At 39.8% G+C, this 21,302-nt stretch overlaps 1 protein-coding gene across 1 annotated transcript in view; it reads right to left on the reverse strand.

Moving 5' to 3' along the window:
• Positions 1–11,385: 11,385 nt before the first annotated feature.
• Positions 11,386–21,302, reverse strand: part of pdzrn4 (PDZ domain containing ring finger 4) — a 46,509-nt gene continuing 36,592 nt past the window's right edge. The window contains exons 6-10 of the mRNA XM_005915583.2: positions 21,153–21,215; positions 18,278–18,379; positions 17,983–18,090; positions 15,305–16,363; positions 11,386–15,213 (exon numbers count right to left, since the gene is read on the reverse strand). Coding sequence (XP_005915645.1) covers positions 14,641–15,213; positions 15,305–16,363; positions 17,983–18,090; positions 18,278–18,379; positions 21,153–21,215 — 1,905 coding nt within the window. The 3' untranslated portion in view covers positions 11,386–14,640. The remainder of the gene's footprint in view (positions 15,214–15,304; positions 16,364–17,982; positions 18,091–18,277; positions 18,380–21,152; positions 21,216–21,302) is intronic.

Here is a 21,302-nt window from a genome sequence, read left to right on the forward strand (position 1 = left end):
GGACTAAATAAGTAATATGCAGTCAGAAGATAGAGACAGAGGGCCAGCAAAATACACCAAGCCTGTCAGTATCCAGTGTAACATCTTATTTAGATAATCTACAGTGAATATCCTTTAAGTTATTCATGTAGGATTCAGGATGCTTGAGGGCAGTTTCACAGAGGAGATTGTAATGTAGAGATATTAATTCTTGATTGATTGAACGAAAGAATAATGGAAAGAACCCACATCATTTTTCACCGTTGGTAATCTTGAATCTTATCTTCTTGATTTTTTACATTTTTGCTTTGAATTGAAATTTCCACTACTTTCAGAACTCACATGATTTTTGGTGGAGACATTTACTTACTTTACACCTTGAACCATCATCAGGTCAAAGTCTTCTTTTGGCTAATGACTAAATACATGCAAAACCTTAATTCCAGCAGCCTTAGCTTATGTTTAAAGCTTCTTTTATTTTGCATGCAAACATTATTATATTTATCAAATCACCACTATGCTAAGTGTGCTACATTGGAAAAGTGGCATTATCTGAAGTGAAAAGAAAGCTGTCACTGGAAACAGTAATGCACACAATGGAAAGTAAGAGCTTAAAGTTAAAACCCTGTTTTTTTTTCTCAACTAAGCAGAGAAATTACAGTCACAGAATGAAGCAGGGGGGCTTTGGTTTGGTTATAGAAAGTTGCAGAAGAAGTAGGACATGGGGGAGCGTGTTTCTAGAAGTCCGGTTATCCAACAAGAAGTTCAGCTTAGAATAGATATATTAACTGTGTCGGTTTAGTGGTTTTTGATATAGGATGCAATAAAAAAAAAACATTGTATGGTCTTTAAATTAGGTAAATACAACCTCAGATGGAAAACACCTGTACTGTATTATTATTTATTCAACAAAAAAAAGTGAAAATGCAGAAGCAATGTGTGAAAAACTGGGTACACACCATTATTCAGTACCTTGTAGAACTTCTTTTAGAAGTAATTGTTTTCTTTGTAACATTATCAGTCTTTGACATCGCTATGGAGGCATTTTGGTCCACTTTACTTCACATTGCTTCAGTTCATAGAGATTTGTGGGCATTTAGCTCTCTTAATCCAATACGGAGCCCCGCAAGGCACATGGGAGAAAAAAAAATTCAGATGAACTTTTGCGAGATCTCGCAAAACTAACTCGGGATCTTGCAAAACTTTTTCGAGATCTCGCATTTGAAGGCCGAGTCGGTGTATGCTTCGTAACCCAACCTATCCCAGAATTCATAGCGCGGCCCAGCCAATTCGTTTCCAACAATGGCGGCAGCTACTTAGTTTTAATATTACTCTTTCTGGGTCACAAAATAAACTTTTAAGATATTTTGAGGCGTGAATGTAGCTGTGTAAACGTCAAATATCTGCTCGGTTTATCAGGACATCACATATTTGCAAAAGTGCTCCGACGTTTTCGGAGACGTCTGTTACCCACTATCTCGAAGCTAATGGGAGGTCGAGGCCCACTACAGCCGGGGGGAATGCCGCACTCCCGGCACATCGTGCCTCGACCTCCCGGTCGGCTTCGAGCTAGCAGCCTCCGAAGAATGCGGCCAAAACTTCAGCTTTATTTAATTTTTTATCCAATGTCTCCTGCGGGGCTCCATAATCCAACACCACAGCATTTGAGTGAGATTGTTGCCTGGCCTTTGAATGGGTCTGCAGCACACTTTGATTCATGTGTTTCTCAGCAGTTCTGTTGTAGATTTGCTGGTTTGCTTGGAATTGTTGTCCTGTTGCATGACCCAGTTTCAGCTAACTTTACAGTTGGACAGATAGCGATAAATTGAAGTCCAGCATCGTATCAGAGGATTTTGTGGTTAACTCATTGACTGAAATATCATAGGATTTTTTTGCAGTGTCTCTGTGAATTGCACTGTCTGACCTTGAGTGAATTTGCTGTCTTTGCTTGTATTTTATTTGGGGTTTTTAATGGTTTAGGCTGTAATTTTTAATTCCAGGCAACATGGTTAACAGCAGCAAGAAGCACCATTAAGTCACTGCGAGGCTAAATTGGACCTTTGTGGATGCTCATTTTATTAAAGCAAACGGGAATGGTGGATAACATTATATTGGAATTAGTGAAGCAATAGTGATAGAAAGAGTTATATGTGAGCCTGAGCCCTACTTGCCCCTCCCTTGCACACCACCTCAGGAGTGAAATGGTAAATAAAGTGAAACCACGCCCATAGTGCCAGCTGACATGGCAATAAATCCACTCAAAACTTTAAACAAAGAAACAAACTAATAGTACTCAAAAGTATATAGTTTCACCCCCACACACAGGACGAATGAATGGGAAATCTCTGATACCCAGTGTGATACTGTAATATCACAGGACATATGAAGATAGCATAAAATATTTTTTTTTGTATAAACATACCATTTGATCAAGTAAAAAGCAAACTCATACTAAACAGCTTTTTATTGCCTTTATGCAAATTCACTCTGTTCAATGGAGACTCATATAATGTAGCTTTAAAACAGGCGTTAACCAAAATCCAGCATAGCCCCCGCCCACCCTGTGCTTTAACTAGAACATCACAGGGAAGTTTCTCATAAACCTAGATCAATTACTTTGAGTGGGACTTGTCTCATTTCCTGTGTTCATTTTCCACAGCTTCACAGGGACTGTCGAACAAGAGGGCACCATCTGTGCACCTTTGCCCAAACAAAAAAAAAGAAAAAGATGAAGAAGAAAAACATGTTCTCTTCGTGTTTGAGATAATCTCATGGAGGCTCTTGTTCTATTGGAAATCCTCTTGCCACGGAAATCAATTTACTTTCGTCAGGTTTAATGACACTTGGTTAGGACCCCCATTTTCACGAAGGCTGTTCAGGGAGCTATTTGTCCAGAATGAAGTAACTTGGAAAAACACTTCAGTAGCTCATCCAGTGATGCATATGCTCAATAGACTTAGCTGAAAGGATCAAAAGAAGTGCACACAACAGTTATTACTGGGCATGACAGAGAAGGACATTAATGGGCATGCTCCCATTAGGCCAAATTTGTAGAACATCTGGGTATCTCATTGTTTAAGCCTGCAAAAGCTTTTTGGTATACACTCCAGTTTCATTCTAACAAATGAGTTCCCAACTTTTTCAGCTCTCTTACTATTTCCATTAACTCTACAACCTAGCAAAACAGCTAGATAAATGTAACCAGCTATTAAAACACAAGAACATAATGCTAACACTGTTCTACAATTTAAATCATCTTATTTATTGCAGGTTGGTAGCCAAGAGGCTTACATTGCTTATTACACAAAATTGTAAAATAACTTGAAACACTGAGTGATGTAACTATAGGTCAATGTTAGACTTTGGTTGTTTATATATACATTGACTGCACAGTTCGTTAGGTGTACCTGCCGCTCGTTAATGCAAATATGTAGTCAGTGACTCACACGGCAGAAACTCAGTGCATTTAGGCCCATAGACATAGTCAAGACAACTTGATGAAGTTCACAATAAACATCAGAATGGGGAAGAAAGGTGAGTTAAGTGACTCTGAACGTGGTTGTTGGTGCCAGACAGACTGATCTGAATATTTTAGAAACTGCTGATCAACTATCTCTAGGAAAACAGGAAAAATAAAAACAAATATCCAGCGTGTGGCAGTTTTCTGGTCAAAACTGGACTTGATGTCAGAGAAGGCTGGTTAAAATGCTTTGAGCTGATAGAAAGGCAACAGCAACAAATAGCCACTTGTTGTGAAAGAGCATCTCTGAACACAAAATATCTCAAACCTTGAAGTAAGTGTGCTACATCAGCAGAAAATCACATAAGGTGCTACTTCTGACAGCTATGAAGCAAAAATCTATAATTTACACAGGTTCTCCAAAATTGAACAACCGACGACTGGAAAAAACTTTTCTTGGTTGGTTTTGTGGCTAATAGTGGTTTAATGTTGTGGGAAATATTTTTGGCACACTTCAACAAGGTCCCTTAGTACAAACTGAGCATCATTTAAATGCCACAGCCTACCTGAATTTTGCGGCTGACCATGTCCATCCCTCTGTGACCATAGTGTACCCGTCTTCTGATGGCTGCTTTCAGCCATTCTTGAACATGACAATGGTTTCACTGCACTCAGATGGCATCCTTAGTCAACAGATCTAAATCCAGTAGAGCCCCTTTGGGATGTGGTTAAACAAAACATTCACATCATGGATGTGCAGCTGACACACCTGCTGCATGCACATAATGCTATCATGGCAATATATCCAAAACCTCTGAGGAATGTTTTCACCACCTTGTTGAATCTATGTTACAAAGAATTTTGAACATAAAAGGGGGCCCAAGCCAGTACTAGCATGGTGTACCTGGAAAAAACTATCAGGTGAGGATAAACAATGTTGTGTTCGGGAGAGTAAGAATTCAATTTGTATGCCTTCAAACAACAGGTCAGTTTTATTTCAATTTAATATACTTATAATATATGTGTTAATTAATGTGTTACATGTGTATTTTTGTTGTTATTATTTTTTTAGGCTCGAAAATGCTTATTTTACTACAAAAATAATTAAAATATAAAAAAATTTAAATACTACTAATAAAAAAATATAGGCTGCAAAAACTTGCAGTATAATGAACTTCCTGTGATATAAATGTAAAGATAAATCTGCGATGTAGTGAGTAAAGTGAGGAAAGGTGGCCACACAGTTAACGGCTTGTGTTTATGCATACTTCTCGTATGTATATTTAGGATACATTTCAAACAATATAATTATTTAAGTTTAAAAGCATAAAAAACTGTTGCTACAGAAACTCATCCAAGATCTTGGATTGCCAGCAATGACTGGTCTGATGTTTGTGGAAGTAATTGTGTCCCTTACCACAGTTGACAATGTAATTGGCTGGCTGGCTCTGTGTAAAGCTCAGCATGTTGCAGTGTTGCTCCACAGGATAAAGCAGCTACACTTTAAGTAGCCAGCTCTGCAGGCACAGAGACCATATATCCATTATAATTAAAGGGAATGTGAAGGATCAAATCAGCTGACAGTCCAAAACAGAAAGTCCCACTTCACATATGAATAGCTGTGGTCAAGTGACCCAAAGATGCTGAATATTTCTGACCTTCGTGTAAAGATAATGGTTCAGTTTCCAACATTATGAAAGGATGAGATTTGCGAATTAGTATCGTTAATTAGCACAAGAGTAATTCTATGTATAGTTTATTACACCATTTAAAAAGTTTTTGGTAAAAAAGGTGTTTCTTTTTATGCTTGTCCTCTCTCTACTCAAGGGAGCATTAAACCCCCCAAGCGGAGCAGAGCTGGTATTCCCAGCACAGCACTCTGAACCACTAAGTCCATCAAGATGCCTGCAGTAAACCAGTAATAACTGAGCAAGATAAGGAGCAGTCAGGCAGATCAATAGCTGAGCACATCACTGTCTAATCAAAGCCTTCACCCCACAGGAGAGACTGAAACAGAATACCTTAGTCTCTCAGGATAAACCAGGATTTAGAATTGCTGGGTTATGAAACCAACTGCAACCACCTGCCATTGTCATTGCTGAGACAGAGAAGTCCTTGAAAGAGACTGTTTCAAATAATTATGCTCATATTACAGACTTGTTTACACTATTATGAGGATATTTGAATAAAACTAAAAAGACAAGAAATTAGGTGGTAGGTATTCATAGTTTTGCTTATGTTTTTGGAGCAAATCGCTCTGTAAAATGCAGATTGCAGTTTCACCCAAGAGTCAGGATTTGATAAAAAGCAGCTTGTCTTGAGCGTACAATATTTTTTAATGTCTCACTCAGAGAGGCTGGTCACAGAAAAATATATGAAATGTTTTCTTAACACAGCATTATGTAGCCGTGGAAGTAATATTGAGCACATAAACATCTCATTTCAGTTTGAAAGCCATTTCTAAATCACAGTGTTTTAATAAACTGAATCAAATGGCAATTTGAAACTACAAATAAATAAACAAACAGTCCAAAATTACAAAGTCTCCTGTGCAAAAGCCAATGAATCCTTTTTCTACCTACTATATCTGGGTATGGGTCACAGAGTGCTGCTATCGCTCTCTCCCAAGCCACACGAGAGGCACAATCTCTCAAGTGTGAACTGGCTCTGCTCTCGGTTAGACCAATCCATTAATTGTCACCTTTTTGTTGTTGACAGGTTTGCATGAGTGTGATCCCAGGAGCTATGTTGTCTTGCCTCTGGTAAACTAGTCCTGTGTAATACCAACTGAAATTCAGGTGATCCTCTATTCAGCCAGCAACTTTGTACCAAGCCCCATCTTGGAGCCAGCCTTTGGGGAGTTTTGTAGGGAAGTTTGTGGCTACTCTTATCTTTCACCACAGGACAAAGGTAGGAGTGCAAAACCTTATGAGTTGGATGACAGCCGAATGCAGTAATAGTGTTAGATAATGAAAGAAATCATATATATTAAATAAATTACTAATAAAATATAAGAGTAATATCTGCCTCTTGCCCAGTGACAATTGGGATAGTCTCCAGCCCCCCACTAAATTCAATAAGCAGACGTGGATGGATGGATGGATTAAAACAGGAGACTCAAGACTCTAGGATAAAAGTCTGCTACACCATCATAGCCTTTTCCTCCTAAAGAGGAACATATCTGTCCTTTATGTCTACTTCATATGAAGCAGGGCTTTTATGTGGGTTTCTCGAAAGAGTTGCTAAGTGATTTTTTTCCCATAGTTCCAGCAGATTACTTGAATATGAAATGTGCAACCACCAAATAGAGAATGGCATGAACCCAGGTGGGATTCAGAGGAAGAACGTGGGATTCTTTCCGTGAAGTGCTTTATGAGAATGATGAACCAGAAGGGAATCGTGTAATGCAGCATTCTCCAAAACACACAAACCTGCTGTGCCACACCTAGCAAACCCAAGAAATCCCTGTGAGGCTTTTATTTATGCATCATCTGCTTCTTTGTCCACCATCCCGCAGAAAAGAAGTTACACACTTTCTGTTTCCTGCCACCCTGCCTTCGGTTCCAATTACCACAAGTGTTAAATCTGCACTGGGGCTGGGCCTTTGAATATTTTATGCCACTCATTAAGCACAAGTTGAGCCATTTTTCCTGTGAGTCTTCCAGCTGGGTGTGAGTTTTCTTTCAAAGGTAACAGCTCTGTGGCTGCAAAGTCTTTGACTGTAGAGGCTTTTAAAAGACTGCGGTGACAAAGTAAAGCAAAAGCCGATCTGCTGAAACTGTACATTGGGATACTGTTGTACTACTGATACTAATGTAAGGCAACTTAAAAGAACAGGTCTAACACTGTGTGAGAAAAACAAGCCTGTCTGATATTGATCTCAGTGTTTTTTTTTTACTGCCTAGTGAACTTTATTTATGCTGCATTCAAGCCTAAAAATGTACAAAAAAGTGAATGCAGCAAAAACAACTGCTTTCTCCAAACAATCCCACAATGCAGTGAAGTTCATACAAAAACTTTGTAGTGTCAGGATTAAAGAAATTTCAATTTATTCTTCACTACTGAGTGTTTGTTGCCTTGGAGTACTGTATTTAATATAGATGTGAAGGCTTCCATGTCTTGAAATCCACCTCAGTAATAACACACCGATTCCTGTTTGAGTATCAGGCAGACCTGGAAAGCATCAAGACCTGGGCCTGTAAATATTTGAAAGGATTCTGATGATTGCGATTTGTGTTCGTTACAGAAGTTACAGAAGAATACAGTCAGCTGTCCTTCTTCATGGGGAAAAGACGGCAAAAACGATCCATTTGTTAATTAGACGTCTGAATGAGCCATTAGCGCATAATTGGGGCTATGAATAGAAGTTTAATGAATGGAAAATTATCAGTCATTACCCCACTCTAATCAGTCATTTATTCCATGATAAGACACAACTCTTAATTGTGCCGCGTGTTATAATGTATGGTAGACTTTTTTTGATTTTGTTGGCATGAGAAACAAAGCTGATTGATCAAACCGTCATCTGTAGGTCACGCATACAACACCGCGCAAAGATTTAAACTGAGTTCACATTGTTAATTGTTTTTCTCTGTTATGTGCTTGGCATATTAATATAGTGAGATATTAATGTGACCGTAAACTACAGTCTTGTACTGTTTGCCCTGTAGCGATTTCACTGGAACAACTGGGTGCTAACTGCTGAAATTACCACACAGCAGCACAGTTAATCAACCTTTCAGCTACAAACACCTTAATTACTTGAAACAGCATGTGTAAATGAAACACATGTGTCCAACTGTCCTATTATTGTTGTAGTGATAATTACAACTTTTGCTATGGATGTATTATTATCTCTTCTCCTAACACTCTCTTATCAGGGACCAGCAAAAAGCTACAGCTTATTATCCATGACAATGAATGAAAGTAGAGACAATTCACAGTAAAAAAAAGCCCCAGAAATTATTTAAGTTCACATTTCTAATAGATGTTTTTATTAGTGGTAGTATGTAGATATTATTAAAGGTACTAGTTGTGCTAGCAATTGCAAAAACAGAGTAACGTGACTGTTTGCTTCGTTCTTTCTCACCCACATTTTCCCATTGTTCCCCGACTTCTCTCTGCCCTCCACCTTATGCATCTGTTTCCTGCTCAAGAATAGAGTGGATCACTACTAATAGGAAGGTCATTGGTTCAATCTCCAGCTCTTTCAGTTTACTAGTATTAGTATTAAAGAGACCTTAGGCAATCTCAAAGTGCCCCCAATATGCGTATATGTAAATACGAAAGAAAAACACGTTATGAACACTGTAAATGTGTAAAAAAAAAATGAAAAGAAAATGACCTAGTAATTTTCTGCCAGTACCTTATCCACTTTTTTAAAGAAAGCTTATGGGCATCTCAGTGAATGGTAAATGATATCATTCAATAAGTGATTCAAAATATGAAAAAATAACATCTGTAAAAATTGCTTGATTTTAAAAACAGTACATTAATTTAGAGAGTATACAACAACAACTCACAAAAATGTTTATTTTTACAAGTTGTTTTGATTATTTTATTTTGTGCATGATATCCGGTTAATGTTCTGTCTTGAAGTATGCTTTCACTCCCAAGATAATCTTTTTCTTTATTATAATAGAGCATCAACTGAGAATTTTCTGTTTTATTCCTGTTATTTGTACACTATAATCACACACAAGGACCCACACACAGTGAACATCCAAACACATGCATAATGTGCTACCCATCCCCTGTCACAGTGTCTAAACCAGCATCACAGCAAAGAACACCTGACTTTGTTCTAGTTTCTCTCACTCGCTGCTCCTTCAAAGGCATCGTTAGATTAAAGAGAGGCAGGATGCCGCTTTTTCATGAGCTACGCTGCAGCAGCAGGCCCACTCTGCTCACTTCACCCGCTGGAATTTGAATGAGACAGATGAGAAGAATGAAGGAAGACGAACCAGGATGGAATACATGTGGGTGTGTTTGTGTTCAGGGCGTAACTTATTACTGCTACCGCAGTGTCTCGAACCAACAATACTCTAACTTCAGCAATGTTCCAACAATATTCAGTTTTTCCTCCTTTGGACAGTGAAGCCCACATTTAATCACGCAAAACAATAGATGAGACCTTTTGTTTAAACCCTTTTATGTACATGTTTCTATTTGAATTATTGAAAATTAATGAATATCATATTACATCTGTTAATTAAGAAATTAACAGATTAACAAAAAATAGGTCAGATACATTAAAGTAAAGGCTAGAGAGAGAAAACTATTCTGACACTGTCTTGGTTGGTTTTTATGTCATAACCTGTTCTGACCAGGCACCCACATGGTGATATGACCCCTTGAAAGTTACCCAAAACTTTGTTGTTGAAGCTTTTTACTGTGAACTGGCAGAATACACAAAAGATCCTGGACACCAGGTTATTCTGTTACTCTGTCATAGCCATTTAATCAGTGCAGTTTTGCTGTTTAAACTAAGGTGTATTTAATGATCTTCATGCTCAGAAAGCTGGTGATAGAAAAAAATGTGTTGAAGAAAAACACAGGGTTTTCAGCTATGTCAGTTTAAAGTTATGCCAAAGCATCTCAATCAGACTTCAGTCTGGATTTGGACTAGGCCACTCCAAAATTGTGTTCTTTTTTGAGCCATTCGGTTCAGATGTGTACTTGCTGCTGTGTTTCAGATTGTCCTGCTGCATAAGGGACTTCAAGCTTCGGGGCACGAACTGATGCTCCGATGTTTCTGGTAGAGAGCAGAATTCATCGATCCATGAATTAAGAGAACTTGTCAGGTTCTAAAGCCTTCGAAGCAGCCCCAAACCATCACACTACTTTTTGTGTGATGTTCTTTTTATGAAATGCTGATATAGCAGGACTCAAACCTTCTAAAAAAGTCCACCTTTTATCTTCAATCAGTGCACAGAATATTTCCCCAAAAGTCTTGAAGATCATCAAAATGTTTCTTTGCAATTTTCTGTCTTTTCCCATGGATGCAATTTTTGCCCAGTCTCTTTCTTATTGTTGAATCATGAACTCTGACCTTAACTGAGGTAAGTGAGGCCTGCAGTTCCTTAGATGTTATTCTGGGTTCTTTTCTTGACCTCCTGGATGAGTTGTTGATGTACTCTTGGAGTAATTTTGGCCACTACTAGGAAGGTTCACCACTGTTCCACGTTTTCTCCATTTGTGGATAATGGCTCTCAGCGTGGCTCACTGGAGTCCTAAAATGCTAGAAATGGCTTTGTAACCCTTTCCATACTGGTATATGTCAGTGACTGTGTTTCTCATTGTGCTTGAGTTTCTGCATAGGGCCAGTTAAGATTGGACAAATGGATATAATTGAATAATTTGGATAATAATAAATGAAATACTTGGGTTATGTTTGTCTGTATATTTGGACTGGTATTAAAGCAGTGCTTACATTCAAATCTAATTGTAGCAAGAAAGTTGTTTAAGGCATAAGTTGAAATTCTTGGAGATATACTCAAGTGTTATGGGCTGAATGTGGGATTTACCCTCATTATCCGAATCTGTATATGATCTGACTTTGTGCCGATTGTGTTGGACAGCCAGATATTGATCAGCAGTGACCTGAATCTGATTCATCCAGCTTTCCTCAGTGTCTGCATGCCTGTGCATTTAAAATAAAATCTTCAAACTTTAGACGTGTTTACTTCTGAAGAGGGGATTTTCTGTGATAACAGCTTATTTACGAAACACTGAAGAAAAGGCAAAGCTTGTCATTCTCTTATCTCTAGAGCCTGAAGCTTGTGTGCAACTTTAGTTTCAAGGCTTAGTATTAAGCTATGTATTTTTGGTCATGCTATTGTGCTTCATACACGTATGGAAATCCAAGCCTGTTCATGCCTAGCCCACCAAACACCACTGGTGTGTAATAGATCAACATTCAAATACATTCAATTATCTTGGCTTTGCACACTGGGATTAATCATTTATAATACTAGGCTGACTGCAGGGAATTATTCCTCAGTTCCTGTGCCACTTCTGTCACACAGATAAAACTGGCTGGATATTATATGAGGAGATGGGGAGCTGTGAGAAAAGTAGGTGCAGTGTTTACCTGATTTAATGTTATGCATAAAGGCCCTGGTGATGGGGATGTCACTCGGATGTCTCTCATTAATTCCTCAGTTCAGTGGGCTGTGGACACACACAGTAGACTGACAGGGAATGAGGAGACTTCACCGGTGTCTCTTTAATGCTTTGAAATGGGAGTATAGTTTAGCTTTGATGCCTCCTATCACTAAATGGACATGCACCCCCATCACACACACACCCATCCCTTGCACCAATATCCCACCCCCCACAATGTGAGTCAGTCATCCTGGTATGAATACATGAATACTGTAAACTGTAGCGACAGGCTAAATTACTATGCATGCAATGAAGACACCAAAGGAAAAAAAAAAAATCAAAATGCTTTATGAATTCCTGTGAATATGGAGATCATGAGTCTTGGTAAAGCCTTGAGGCAGGTGTGGTGTTTTTCCATGTGCTGCATTTATTCACCTTGTATGAATTCACTGAGCAATCATTTCTTTATGATCTTTCACAAAGATTTGAGCGTGTAGCCGATTGCACAGTATCGATCAGTCGCTTCACTTTCCACCAGCTACAGCGCATTCCTTTATTATGAGTCTCAGATAAACAGCACGCCCGCCTCCTCTCATGCTTCCTGATGCACATCCGCGCACATCAAATGTGTTGTCTCTCTGCAGGAGACAATGCAGTCTGCAAAGAGTACACTTTTATAAGAATCTCTCTCAAATCCAAACATGTAAACTTCTATCCTCGGCATGCATAATGCATGGTTTGTTTGAAGAAGACATTCAGAGCGAATCACTAAAAATTGTGTTCGGGGTTCTTTGACACGTAGGAGAGATATGCATAGTAGAAACACCCTATGATTGATATGAATTTTGTCAAGTATTCTGATTTTAGGAACTAATATTTATGTTTCATAGGGCCACTCTTGAGGATGCCACTGAATAGGTTTAGTGTAAAGATATGTAAGGATATATTCCGACTGAAAAAGTCCTTATTACCTGTCAGATAGTGTTTACTATCTGAATGTAGAACAACTGGGATCCTCAGAGCTATAGTCATGTTTCATTATCAACAATTATGTTAGAAAAACACAGCTTTAAAGGCTGTGTGAAATAATTTACTGAATGCAAATTTGCTCCAGTATACACTCACCAGAAAACGTTTACCTTCAGAACTCCTTAATTCACAGCAGCATAACGCACTTGCGAGATATTTGCTGGCTGCAGATCCATGATACGAATCAACGTATTCCACCACATCCTAAAGGAACTCAATGACATGGACAAGACACCAGTTTGAGACAATTTAAACTGACGTGATGTGTTATCCTGCTGGAAACAACCATCAGAATATGGTCATAAAGGGATCGATATGGTCAGCAAAAACACTCAGGTTGGGTGTGACAGTTAAACAATATTCAGTAAGTACGAAAGGGATTTAAAAGTGCCGAGATCATATTTCCATTACACCACCACTGTGAGCTGTAAATACAAGGCAAGATGCATCCATGCTTTCATGTTTATTTCACATTCTCATCCTACTATCTGAATTAATCTGTATAAATTGTAGCCTCAGTTTACTTTTCTTAGCTGACAGGAGTAGCACGTGGTATTAGGAAGAATCTCAACGATCAGAAAACCCGCTGTAAGCAAGCAACAGTGGGAAAGAATAACTTTAAACAAGAAGAAACCTCTGGCAGAAGCAGGCTCAGGGAGTGGCAGTCATCCACCACCAGGTGGATGTGAGGGGAAAGAGAAGAGAGCAGGACAAGAGAATAGGACAAATAGCAATATATAGTAGTGAGAGTGAGTTTTTAATGAGTGCTAATGATGAGTGAAGAAGAAATGCTCAATTCATCATGGGAAGTCTCCAGCAGATTAACCCTATTGCAGGATAACTAAGAATGTGACTGGCTTACTAGATATTTGGGTAGATATGCAGTTGAACAGGAGGTGATTACTCACTGAAAAAATATCTTTCTACAGATTTTTTTTCTTATTGTTCTTTTATTACAAATATCACCATCAACAAATACTGAACTCAAGGCCTCGTCAATTAACTTTACAGTGAAAACAGCAGACTGAGTTGAAAGGCTGCAAATATTATACATTTTCATTGACAGCACCTTGAAAAGTGTTGCCTTTTCAAGGCTAGCTGCACCGAAACATTTTAGACAGACTATAAAAAGGAATTTACAATAAATACAAACGACAGTAAACAATATAAATAAGAGTTTGTTTAACATGTTTAACACAATTCACGCGATTATGTTTCAAAGGGAGGGTTGAAGGTCAGCCATTCCTTTTGCCCCAAAATTCAAATACTTGACAGGTCAGTTTGTTCTGTAAGTTGAGGTAAAGCTGTATCAAAAAAGCCCTCCCAGCTCATGAACAAAATGAGCTTTTGAGATGGCAAAATTGAGTCTTTCAGTGCCTTAAATTCAGTGCTGCTTATCAGACAAGTCTGACTCAAGTGACTTTATCAACACAATAAAAGCAGTGGTTTTAGATGTGGAGTCGTAGTCCTTTAGCAATGTAATGAGGTCTCTCTCACTGCGGGCTACAATACAATCAATTAGTGTCACTTCTGACATCGACGATTTGGTGGTAATAAACATAAATAAGAAATTAGAATAAAATGCTTACAGTACTTTGACATTCAGTGTAAAAATTTCTTTACAAAAAGCTGTGTGAAAAATATCGTATTTCCCCCATTATAAAAAAAACAGCCAAACACCTCGATCGAGGCAAGTGAAGTCGCTTCATGTGCAATGACACAAAAGAAACGAGAGTAATGGAGACACAGTACATGGTATACACAAGGTTAATGTGTTGGTCCCTCAGTCTGTTACGTGAATCTGTTTGAACCAACGCGCTACCAGAAGCAGGGAGCATTACCAAAATGCCAGCGTAAAAAACAGTTTGTATGGCCGAGGTCTTGCAATTGATTGTTGAACTATTCAAACATTCTTAAAGTGTTAGTTCCAGAGTTGCTTTGGGAATGCTACAGACGTCTTCGGCGTTAACGTATTTGATTTAATCTCAGAAATGTACACTTAAAAAAAAGAAGAAAAAACAAGCAGTAGTTCCTCGATTGCTGTCTACCTGACTTAATATCTTTTATTACACAGTTGTGACAGAAAGAAAGGCATTATGGACTTTGGAGCCCTCTGGGACTCTGGCCCCATGGCTCATCAGCTCCTGAATAGTCATCCAGTTATCCAGGATCTTTTTATTTCGTTTCTTCATCATCTTTTTGTGACTGAGCTCCAAGATATTGATCTCCTTCCTGCCTTCAGCTCCACTCAGTGGTCCCTCCTTTAAACACTCCAGGCGGCTCTTTTGCATAAACTCCCTCCTCTTTCTTTGCTCCCTGGCACGTGCCAGGTGCTGCTTCCTCTCCTCTTTGCTCCAGTAGCGGCCCATCTTCATCTCACTCATGGCGTCATCATCTGTGGTCATGCCTCCACTCCTCTCCTCTCTGATCCTTAGCGCCCTCTCCCTCAGTATGCGATCACGAGCAGGCCTCCGGGCAACGTATCGCGTCCCGTCAGCTCGAACTTTGACCTTCCACTCTAGTCGTGGTTCCCCAGGGCGTCCGTTACGGTGCACGGGATCTCGGCAGACACTGAGGAGACTCAGCTGGCTCTGCGAATACTCCACGGATGAATGCTGCTGTAGCAGTTGCATGTAGCTCTGCAACAAAGAAAACAGGGTTAACAACGAGGTGTTCTTCATATGCGCTTTACTCAAAGCCACAGCAGCATCAGGTTCACATGCATTATACCTGAAGTTGCTTAGATCCTCCCTGGCCATGATAAGGGGTCGTGTGATATGAAGAAGCATAAGGAAGCCCTCTCCTTGACTCTCTGGTCCTCCCTTTCTTCTCACACCTCTCATCATCTGCAGGCAGAGCAGGGTCTGACTCAGACCTGGAAGGGTTGCTCTGATCAGGGCTGCTTGAGATTACAGGACCTGGATCTGCTTGTCTGCTACGACTAGATGTGCCCTGGGGCTTGGGGATAGGAATAGGGCTTGAGGGTGTTGAAGAAGCCAGTCTGAGGTTTTTCTGGTTGGTAATGCTGATGTGTCTCTGCAGAGAGTGGTCAGGAGATCTCTCCATACCCAGTGGTGTTGAGCGTGCACTTTCTGCTGTGTTGTAGGCACTGGAGCTATCCTTCTCGCGCATCTTATCGGCTTCCAACCTCTCTGGGTGTTCGTGAATGTCAGCCAGCCTGCTGTGCCGCTTGTGTCCATCTTTGGTGCTCCTTCCTGGTGAACAGGGCAACGGCTGTGAGTGCTCCTGCTGATGGGACTGGCGAAGCTGATGGGCCTGCATAATGCTCTGGCATTCGAGCTCAATGCTGCGCAGTTCCTCGTTTAGCATCCTCAACTCCTGCTCCACCCCTCCCCCTATGTCATCTACGCAATCGGCATCCTCTCCCCCTTGTTCAGTAAGGCTACACTCTATACTGTGTCGAATTGAGTACACCCCACACTCACCCCCGTTTCGGATCTGACACTTGAGCTCCAAGAGTTGCTGGAAGCGATTCTCCAAACCTAAGATCCCACCTCCACTATTGCGAACACTCCCTACCCCTTCGTGGCCTTGGCCTGTGGACAGTGTTCTCGTGCTCTGGTTTTCCCGTGGGACAACAGCTCCTCGCTTGGTGTGGGGATGCTCTGCCCGCCACCGCTCCCTTAGGCAATGAGCTGGGCTCCTTCTTTGGAGTTTAGCCAGCAGTGGTTGGTGCTCCGGACTGTCCGTACTGCGTCCAAACCCACTGTCTTGATTGTTGGAAGAACATGTAGCTGTGTCTGTTGTCATCCCTTCTTCAGCTTGATTCTGGAGTATTAAAAGAGAAACAGTTGTATTAGTTTATGAATGTTTCAATCATTTGTAAGACCATAAATTCTTTGTTGTCAATGATTTACGGTGGTCCGTCGCTATAACGTGGTTGACTTTTCGCGGCCTTGCTGTTTCGCAGATTTTTTTGGTGCAGTTTTGCATGCTTTTATTTTTTTGTTTGTTTCCTTACAGCGCATTGTGTTCTGCGTCCTGATTGGCAATAGACCATTGTCAATCAATCTCGTGCCGTGTCTCCTGTACAGTACAGAATGTGTTTAGCTTGTCAAATTAAATAAATCTTCGATCGCTAGCAGTGTGACTCTGAAGTGTTGTACTGTGTTTGTAAGTTTTCTCCCCAACAAACACAACACTGTCGACAAAACGTTTTGCACCGTCAAAGGCAACCGCGGGTGCTTTTGGTTTCTACAATACTGGACTTATTTTTCTACAAAGGTTTGAACTTTGAGAGTGTTTAAACGAGAGAAAAGTGTGAAAATGTTCATGCCTGTCTGAGAAAAGTGTATAAACTGTGTAGTGAGGGGTTTTACAGCCTTAAAACATCTGTAATAATTGTAAAAAATAAAGTTGGCTACTTCGCTGATTTCACCTATCATGGGTTATTTTCAGAACGTAACTACCGCGATAAACGAGGGACCACTGTAGTTTCACAAAGGTTCTACTAAGTACAGGAGAAAATTATTAAAAGGTAAGGTATTTCTAAAAAAAAATAAAACATGTACTTGACTGCTTTATCTTTGGACATAAACAAAGATTAAAAAAACTAACACCATCAAGGTTTCAATGAACTACATGAAGTTAAGCTAGGTGGTGCATAAGGATTTAAAAGCCTGCAGATACCTAAACTGCTGTTTTAGGATAATATCGGCACAGCAGCAAAGGCAATGTCTGAATTGTTTTCAAAAGTACATGTTGAGGGTCAGTCAAGTACAGCAGGTGGTGAAAATAACTAGTCAAGAACGTCCAGACCTCACTTTCTCGGTCAAACAGGTTCTCATGCTTTAGTTCATGCTGTGATGCTATAAACCCTTAGCTTAACCCTCATCTACCTAAATATGTAACATACATTAATTTACAGTGAGAAGCAAAATAATAATAATATTAATAATGATGATGATAGCAAAACATATTTCATCTCAAAGCATAATTAGTTATGTAATTAATATAGAGAAAAAAACATTATTATTATTTGTTCAAAATTACAATTAATTTGCATATTTTCTAAAAAATATTTTATTAATACTTTATACAACTTGCTGCTTTTTCAAGTACAATCTGTATAATTACTTAATAGCTTATTTACCACCCATTTGCCCCGGTATTTCTTAGTTTTTGATATTTTTCAGTAAACATTTTTTGTGGGGGGGTTTTTTGTGTTTGTTTGTCTGGTTCGTTTTGACCCCAATATAAAATCACCGAAATAGACACACAACACAGCCCAGACATCTAATCACTCCAGCATTTCCTGGGTCTGTCTTGGGGCCTTCGCGCCTCCTCCCCTCCTTAGCCTAGAACAACGCCAAAACAGTCTCTCTTCACCGCTGTACTTTTAATGGACACTTTGTCTGTTGGTTGCTTCACTTAGCGTACCCTCTTACCTCATCTCCCCTGTCAAAGCCATGTTCCTTCTGCTTCCTCCTCTCCTCGAGGATCTCCTCCATGAGCTCCTGTTGCTCATCGTCCAGCCATCCAGCCTCCTCATCCAACTGAAATCACAACATCTTGTCAGAAACCTCCCTCTTTCTCTTTGGCTTTGAATGAAAGTGTTTGTGTGTCAGCAGGAACTCCAATCACACTGACAGGAATGGAACGGGAGGCAGGTGCTTTTATTTGACATGACACAGGCTGTCAAGATAGGGCAGGAAGGCTGCGTAGGTGTGTATGTGTGTTTACCTGGATTTCTGGCCTTGTCACCAGTAGTGTGATGCTCCTTGCTTCTTCACTTGACAACAGGGCAACAGCCTTCTCTCTGTCTTGTACTTCACAGCCATTTATCTGTACATCAAGATGAGAATAGATGGTTCTGTCAGTGAGAAAGAACTGATACACAACAGTCTGCATATCTTACAAAAGAAATTAAATGCTTTTTCTCCATATACCTACCACAAATAAAATGAATTCAAATGTTTTAGCAAGCCACCTTGACCACAATGTCTTTTGATCTTTATCCCCCTTTATACCCTTTTCTTCCTCCATTCCTCCTCTCTTTTTTTAATACATTTCTTTCTTGGCACTCTCCACGTCTTCGCTGTTGCACTCATAGCAAAGAGACTCACTCGAGAGTGCATAGTCCGACCTCACAAGAGTCTACTCTCACCAAACCATCCAGACATACAATTAACTGTTCTTTGACAGGTGGCGTTCATCTTTTCCTCACTAGAGTAATGGGCCTGTCAGAAGAAGATAATAGGGCCAGGAGTACAGCAGGCCTTGCTCCCCACAATCATTCATAGTACCGGGAAACAGAAACAGTGTAGAGAGAATGGAGTGCTGAATGCAATAAATATGGAGGAGGAGTAATGTTGGTGTATTGTTGTTCAGACTAGAAGCAAGTTGAGATGTTGCTTACCGAGGTCATCAATAATAAGACGACTTATCTGATTTATGCAATATGAATAAATAACTCCTTTGTGTGAAAGTCATAGGCTACACATTCAGGGTGTCCACCAGAAAAAATGAGATCCAGGCTGCTGTGGTGGGATCTAACACTGCACTTACTGGCTGTAACACGATCCACCTGTCATTTTCCACTTGTTATAAAAAAAAAAAAGGAACAGTGTGGGTCACTTTGTTTTGTGGTGCAAACCACAACCACTCTTTAGGACTGTTTAAGCCACTGCCAAAGAAAAGGCAAAACCTGCCATCAGAGAGTTTGGTAAAGTGATTGAGGCAAGGTATGTCGTAAGGTTGCGGTGAGATCCTGTCCCAATAAAAGTCCAGAAGTACGGGGGCCCAGAGAGGTCAAATGCAACTGCAACTTATGAAAACAGTAGCAAATAGAAAAATACTGTAACAGCTCACAAAACACAAAGAACGAAATAAAGAAACAAGAAATAGAAGAAACAACAATAATAGAAGGTAAATTCAACACATGGAATTAAAAAGAAAAATCAAAGGAAATTCATACAAAAACGTGTTGGTGTTTTGGGGGAGACAACAACAGAAACCGAAATGTGAAGGATTACACTGAGACACGCTTAAAAGAAGCAGAGGATGGGATGTTGGGAGGGAAAAAAAGGTGCAGGTAAAGACATATTAAAAAACAACAAAGTTGTGATTGTTAGATTGAAATGATCTGATTTTGCGTCAGAAAGAGATCAGTTCTGTAACATGCTAAAAAAAAATAATATTAAGTCTGCGTTAAGTGTTTAAGATAGATGCTTTGAGAACTCTTGAGTTTTTATCCCTCTGAATCACTGTGAGTTCCTGAGACACAGTAAAATCTAAAGATATGTGATTGCTTTGAAGCCTCATTTTTTAATTGTCTTCTAAAGAACTTAAAGGCCAGAGGCAAACAGTTCTATAAGCCAGCAGCACACCTCACAGACTCTGCGTCTCTAGAGGCTTAAACAGCCCAGCAACATATTGGTGCAAGCCAATGAAGCAGAAAGCATTTACATTTACAGTGAATTAGTTGCATGAGTACTATGAGGGTATTTAAATAAATGTAGAAATACATGCACTTACTGATATGCACTGACATATTAATTCATATTTTATCTGAACATGTGTATAAATATAAGAAAATGCAAAATAACAGGCTGTAGATCAAAAAATAAAAACATAAAATCCATCAGGCAGCTCAGCGTAAGACCCAACGAGGGACCTTGGTCACACACACCTGCAAGCCCTTTCACTGTTTATCCTGCATACCAGTAGGAAAATTATTTAAGACATTTAAATGTAATATCAAATAGTAATTAGTTATTATTCATATCTGGCTCTTTTCCATAGCATGTCCTGTCTTGTCCTGTTTTCATCTGATCATTCCCAATTGGTCGTGGCAGATGGCCACACCTCCCTGAGCCTGGTTCTGCTGGAGTTTTCTTCTTGTTAAAAAAGTTTTTCTTTCCCACTGCCGCCAAAGCACTTGGTCATAGAAGGTCACATGATTGTAGGGTTTTCTCAGCTTTTTATTTTTATTTTGTGCAGTCAATATAAAGTACCTTAACTCAGTCTGATGTTGTGATGTGGCGCTATATAAAGGTAAAGAACTGCACATGTTTTGTTGTTTAAAACCCCTAAGGCCTCACAACAATTTACTGAAAATACTGACATTTCTCACCGTTAATAAATAAAGTGCTGACAGCCCGTCTCGTCTATACACAGCTAATTGTGCCATCTTTACACTGTACGCACTGTGACCCCATGGCTGTTTCTGCATAACGAGGAACAGTGAGAAATTGCCAGAGAAAGACAGCGATCCTAGAATTGATGTAATGCCTGGTGTAACTGCAGCTAAGGACTTTAATTTCCCTGGTAAAACGAGGTGATTAAAAATACATAAGCTTTCGAAGACTGGAGACACCAGCCGCTTGGATATTCTCTAAAAAGGACCGCCTCGAAAACAAGCTGGCGGACGTCCAGATTAAACATAGAAAAACAGAGCATTGCTGTTTTCTTTTTCTTTTTTTTGTCTTGTTCAGTTGTACAAGATCACATGCTGCCAGTGATGTGACTGTGAAGAATACTTGCGCACAGACACAGAGTCAGTTCATAACATAACCTGCTGTTCATGTACTTCGGGCACTGACATGAAAATACCCACCTGCAGAATACGATCTCCTTCCTTTATGCGCCCGTCTTTTGCCGCTATGCTGTTCGGCTCAACCTGCACAAAAGAAGTTGAAAATCAATGCTGACAGCCAATCACCACGCAGCTCTGTATCTCGAAAAGACAGCAGCGATGCACCACACT

The sequence above is a fragment of the Haplochromis burtoni genome, unplaced genomic scaffold (genome assembly GCF_018398535.1).
Source record: "Haplochromis burtoni strain Fernald_Lab_line unplaced genomic scaffold, NCSU_Asbu1 Contig_14, whole genome shotgun sequence".
Classification (NCBI taxonomy): Eukaryota; Metazoa; Chordata; class Actinopteri; order Cichliformes; family Cichlidae; genus Haplochromis; species Haplochromis burtoni.